We start from the raw sequence: 5,911 nt of genomic DNA, 5'->3' as shown, positions 1-5,911 counted from the left end.
TCTCTCTCTCTCTCTCTCTCTCTCTCTCTCTCTCTCTCTCTCTCTCTCTCTCTCATCCTGCTCACTGCCCCCCTCCTAGTCACTCCCTCCCACAGTCCTTCCCCCATTCTCCCCTCCCCTTCTCTGAGTGGGTGGGGTCTCCCCTGTGTATCCCCACCACCTGGACACATCAAGTCTCTGCAGGGCTAGGTGCATCCTCTCCCACTGAGGCCACACAAGACAGCCCCACTATAAGAACAGGATACACAGAATCTTTTTTGTAGCTTTTCCAGATTTAAATAGTTTGTCTTAATACCAGATCAAGGACTCTGTTCTAGAAAACCCTGCCATGGCATTTGTCTTATGTTCCTCGTCCTTTGTGGTCCAAGGTGGTGCTGCCTGCTGAGGGCAGTGCATGCAGTTCTCCTGAGTCCTCCTGCCTTTGTTCTTTTCTTCCTCATCTGTGTGACTTGATGTGTCAGAGAAGCTGTGTGTGCTGATGCAGCCTTGTCACCCACCACTTGCCACGGGAGGATGGGGTAGGAGGACTGGCCTACAGAGGAGGCCTGTGTGTGTGTGTGAGTTTGTGTGTGTGCGTGCGTGCGTGTGTGTCTGTCTGCCTGCATGCTTGTGTGCATTCATCTGTCTGTCTGTCTGTCTGGAGGTCAGGGACTCTTATTTTACTATGTGGGTCCTGAGATTGAACCAGGCTGTCATGCTTGGCAGCAAGCACCTTTACCTGAGCCATCTCGCCAGGCCCCAGCTCATGGGTTTGAGCAAAGAGGGTTCTTAAAAGAAAGGGACTGCCACTTTCTCCCTAAGCGGCTGTGCTTCTCGGTTGCAGCATCCTTGAGACACTGTACTGCACGGGCTGCTCCCTCTGCCTTGGCTATGTGTACAGATGCACGCCTAAGAGCCTGGACTATAAGCGGGACTTGTTCTGCCTCAGCGTTGAAGCCGTTGAAAGGTAGGTCTGAGACGAGTGGCTGCCTCGTGACTGGCTCTCACAGGATTAGGTCTGCAGAAGCTGTGTGAGGACAACAGTACTAGATCACCACTGTTAGGGTCCTGTGTGTTCTGGAGTAACAATTTCTGACAGTGAAGCCAGTGGTCGCACTCTACCCTGCTTTAGGTCTAATTTATTTGGTATTGGAAAAGACTAGTAGATTGTAGGAGAAAATGTATGACCTTTTTTTGAAGTGAAAATCAATTGAAATTTTTGTTTATTTATAATTTATTTTACTTTTTCTTGTTTTCGTTTTTTGAGATAAGGTTTTTCCATGTAGTCCTGGCTGTCCTGGAACTCACTAAGTAGACCATGCTGGTCTCACACTCAGGTCGGCCTGTCCCTGCCTCTTGAGTGCTGGGACTCAGGGCGTGCGCCACTGTTAGTTTCAGTGCAGACTCTCAGCTGACTTCATGCTTGTGCTTTGCAGGTCAGGCTCGCCTGGGTAAGTTTGCTTGGAGAGGTGGTTTTAAGCAATTGTGTGGACCAGTGTGTACTGACCACACTTTCCTGTCCCCATTATGAACATCTTAGAACAGTGATTCTCAACCTCCCTAGTGCTTTGACCCTTTAAAACAGTTCTAATGTTGTGACCTCCATCCATAAAATGATTTTTCTGCTGCTGTGAATCGTAATGTAAATATCTGATATGCAGGATATCTGATATGTGAAAGGAGTGTTTGACCTCCGAAGGGATCATGACCCTCCAGTTAGGAGCCACTGCCTGATTCAAAGTTCATGAAAAAGGGCTGGGGCTATAGCTCAGTGGGTAGAGTGTTTTTGCCCAGTATGTTCAAAAACCCTGGCTTCAGAGCCCAGCACTGCACGCACTGAGTGTGAGGCAGAGGCAGGAGGATCGGGGCTTCAAGCTATATAGAGAGCTGGCCTTGGGGAACCCATGAGAGTGTCTCAGGGCCCCTCGGACTCCCAGGAAGAATAGCATGAAGAATTGGCATTTCAGAGTCTTTTACTAAAGGAGTCCCTTTGATAGTCTAGAGATAGAAGTTCAGTTATTTACTGTAATAAAGAATTGTATGGGTATTTGTTTTGTTTTCTGTTTTTTATTTTTCTAAAATGAAAGGAAATACCTGTATTCAACAAGATTTCTAGAGAATTTCATACAATATATTTTTTCTAATTTTCAGTTATATTTTCCATCTTTTGAAACCAGACAAGTTTAAATAAAATTTTTATAATCTACAAGCCAGTTCACATGGAAGAGTCACTTAGCAAGCAGTGTTCCGTGTGATAGAGCATGTGGTGTGTCGTGGCGTGTCTGATGGTCCATGTTTGTTAGAAGGCAGGGTCCTGGTCAGTGCTCCCCTAACCTGTGAGGTACTCATCAGGGCCAGCCACAACAAACTGAGGGTGTACATGCCGATGAAGGAGAGGGCGTCTCAGCGATGTGTGGTCACACCCTGTCACCTCAGCATTCTGGAGGCCTAGCGGGGAGTGAGGCCAACCTTGGTTACCCAGCAAGATCTCTCCTTAGCAATAAATGATAAAATGGAAGACAGAAATTTTAATCCAATGGGATTGGAACGAATCCCTCTTTTTTTTTTTTTTTTTTTTTTTTTTTTTTTTTTGGTTTTTTATGAAATAGAGTCTCATTATGCAGCCCTGGCTTGCCTGGACTTGCTGTGTAGATCAGGCTAGCTTTCAACTTAGAGATCCACCTTCTTCTGCCTCTCCCTCCCAAGTGCTGGAAGTAGCGCTGTGCACCATTCCTAGCTGACTCTTCTTCTTTTTTCCTTTTTAAAGAAGGGGTGGCTTCTTTGGGCTCAGACTTTGAGGGTACAGTGTTAGAAAGGGGTGTTCACAGAGCTTGAGGCAGCTGGTCACATCGCACCGTCCTTCCTTCAGGAGGTGGAGAAGTGGAATTCACAGCTTATTTTCCATTTTAAGATTGAGGTGGGAGTGGGGGTCTTACTCTGTGCCCCTTGCTAGCCTTGAACTCAGTGACCCGCCTGCCTCAACCTTTGAGGTGCTAGTATTACAGGGATGTGCCACCACACCAGGCTAAAAAAATTAGTGATAATTAATCAGTATAAAAGAAAAAAAAATGTAGACCATTTTTTCCCTTGAAGAACACAATATTGAAGTTACTTTTCTCCTTGAGAATTGAGTTTAGGATCCATGTTGCCTTATGGGACAGGGTAGACACCGTGCTGAGGAGTCTGACTTTACTGTAGAAGTGTTTGTTCAGTGTAACACTTACTTACAGTTTGTTTGGTTTTTCCAGTTCATTCCTTTTTTCCTAAAGACGATGTTGATCACCCTCTGTGGTTTTGTTTACTATGCTTTTTTTTTTTTCCTGGAGTATAATCCATAGGTTTTCCAAAAGAAGACTATTTCTTTATTATCTTATGTGTATGGGTATTTTGCCTGTATGCATGTCTGTGCATTACATGTGTGCAGCACCTGTGGAGGCCTGAATTGAGCTTTGGATCTCTGAGGGCAGAAGTAGGCCATTGTGAGCTGCCATGTGGGTGCTGGGAGCTGATCCTAGATCCTCTGGGAGCACAGCAGTACTCTTAACTGCGGAGCCATCTCAGCATCCCCGGACAACTCGTCTGACACGATGGCATGAAGTCTCCGTATGAATAAAATCTCATGTGGGGATTGTGTGGTAGTTGGCACCAGGTGACTCTCTCATGGACTCGGCTGCTGCTGGGTTTTTTTGTTTTTTTTAAATTTTGCAATATTTACTCAGATGTTCGTCCCCCATAACCATAGAGACTGGAGGTTGTCTAAATCTTACTTTTAAAAGCTTCCCTTATTTTTATTTTATATTTGCGGGTGTTTTGCCTGCATGTATGTATGTGAGCCCGGTTCCCTAGAAGCCAGAACAGGTCCTGGGTCCCCAGAACTGGAGTTAGGGAGGCTGAGCTGCCATATGGGCGCTGGGAACCAAACTTAGCTCCTGTAGGAGCAGCGATTGCTGTTAACTTCTGTCTCTCTAGACCTGGATAATCAGGGTCTGTTCCACAAGTGTGAAAATGTCGAGGATGTCTCTTCTGGGAAGTCATATAAAGCAAGCAGTGGCTTCTTAGGTTTGCTCTGCTTGTCCTTGGGTCTCTGGGTGTCAATGCTGTTTGGCCACCTGACTACCTGAGGGGAAGGTTTAGTCCAGTAGTGACATATAGAAAGTGAATATGGAGGGCTATCTGGCCCAAGCCTAGGGAGGGATGTGTTTACATAGTCTCCATGAGGAGAGAATGGCTGTGTTTAGTTATTTGGTGCTTAATGGACTTAGAGCTGCCATTGTGAGCTGCTATAATTTGATGTTTATTCCTTTTCATACTTTAACTTTGTAATGCACTGTACCTCAGTTACACCTTAGGGTCCTCTGAGAAGCAGATCGTGTCAGAAGACCAGGAGCTTTTCAATCTTGAAAGCAGAGTTGAAATAGAGAAGTCTATAAAGCAGGTAACTTTAAATTTATGCCTTTGACTTATTTCCCGAAGTGATCAGATGACCCCTCTTAGCTCTTTCACAGTGAGAAAGTGCTCATGGCCTGTTAGGGAGCTGAGCTGTGAGCTGAAGCTGTATCAACACTGAACATATTCCACACTGAGACCAAAACAGCATTCTAAAGCAGAAATGCACCCTTGAGCAAAGCAATTGTTTTCTTTGTCATGTGTCTGTAATTTGTGTGTTTTACCTACATGTCCGCATGTGCACCATATGCATTTGTGGTGCCTATAGAGGTTGGAAGAGGGTGTCAGATCCCCAGTGAGGTCTCGGGATTGAACCCAGGACGTCAGGCTCAGCAGCAGGTACCTTTACCTGCTAAGCCATCTGTGCCCTTAAGCGAATTGGCTTGCCTGGTATAGACAGCTCACTGCTGAATACTAATGTTTCCTGAGACAGGCAAGATGGTGAATGCACGTGTCGCTGTAGATGTGACTAAAGCTAAGAGGATTATCAGGATGTGTCAGTCACTCTGCTAACGAGTTTGGTAGAGCAAACATGTTTATGTCACACGTAGCATTCAGAGCGGCATGGCTTAGTCTAATCATTAAACTGAGGAACTAATCATGCTCACACTTGTATCTCTCCATCTTTTCATCTGGTAGATGGAAGATGTCTTGACAGCCCTGCAAAAGAAGCTTTGGGAAGTTGAATCTAAACTGTCCTTGGCCAGCCGGGACAGCTGAACTGTGTCCTGTCTGCCACTGTGCCCTACCCTCATTCCTAACAAACTGTTTCTCTGCCTTTAATTTAGGATAAGAGGTAACTGTTTCCTATGTTTCAATTATAAGGCCAGTTTATGATACATGCTGGAATGGAATTTGGATATTTTAATTTTAACAAAAAAAAAAACCAGGATGATTTTCTGTCTTCTTTTTCTATTAAATTTGTTGTATGTATGTATGTGCACATATGTATATATGTATGTATTTTTCTATCTTTTAAAACTTTGTTACTTTTAATACTTTGAGTACTTAAAAGTAGAGAGAAAAATCTTGTTTTTCTCATCTACTTTGTAATGTCTCCTTGAAAATTAGTTCTTAAGCCTCTCTGGAAAAATTGTCAGTTGACTTGTTAGGATGATTTAAATCTGTGTAAAGTATCATTGTGTCATGACACCCCCATTTTGCTGTGTGCTACTTCATGCTGAAAGAGTCTAGAGGCTGCTCACCCAATAGTGCAATCTCTGGGTAAGATTTTAGATTTTGATTTTTTTTATAATACAATACCTTTATAAGGAATTTATTAATTTTTATAATAATAAAGATTTCAAAAATGCTTAAATGTTCATTTGTTTGGTTTTTGTTTGTTTGTTTGTTTGCAAACTAAATTCATATTTAGATGCAACAAAAAAAATTCTGGAGCCGGGCGTGGTGGCGCATGCCTTTAATCCCAGCACTCGGGAGGCAGAGGCAGGCAGATTTCTGAGTTCAAGGCCAGCCTGGTCTACAA

The 5,911-nt window shown here is 44.0% G+C and overlaps 1 protein-coding gene across 1 annotated transcript in view; it reads left to right on the top strand.

The window, feature by feature from the left end:
• Mis18a (MIS18 kinetochore protein A) overlaps window positions 1-5,737 on the top strand; it is a 9,924-nt gene extending 4,187 nt beyond the window's left edge. Inside the window, exons 3-5 of the mRNA XM_021209875.1 lie at window positions 824-946; window positions 4,318-4,414; window positions 5,065-5,737. Of these exons, the coding sequence (XP_021065534.1) occupies window positions 824-946; window positions 4,318-4,414; window positions 5,065-5,145 (301 nt within the window). The 3' untranslated portion in view covers window positions 5,146-5,737. The remainder of the gene's footprint in view (window positions 1-823; window positions 947-4,317; window positions 4,415-5,064) is intronic.
• Window positions 5,738-5,911: the final 174 nt, after the last annotated feature.

This window comes from Mus pahari, chromosome 12 (assembly GCF_900095145.1).
Source record: "Mus pahari chromosome 12, PAHARI_EIJ_v1.1, whole genome shotgun sequence".
Taxonomy (NCBI): Eukaryota; Metazoa; Chordata; class Mammalia; order Rodentia; family Muridae; genus Mus; species Mus pahari.
Note: the sequence above shows the minus strand (reverse complement) of the source record. Positions and strands in the feature narration are given on the sequence as shown.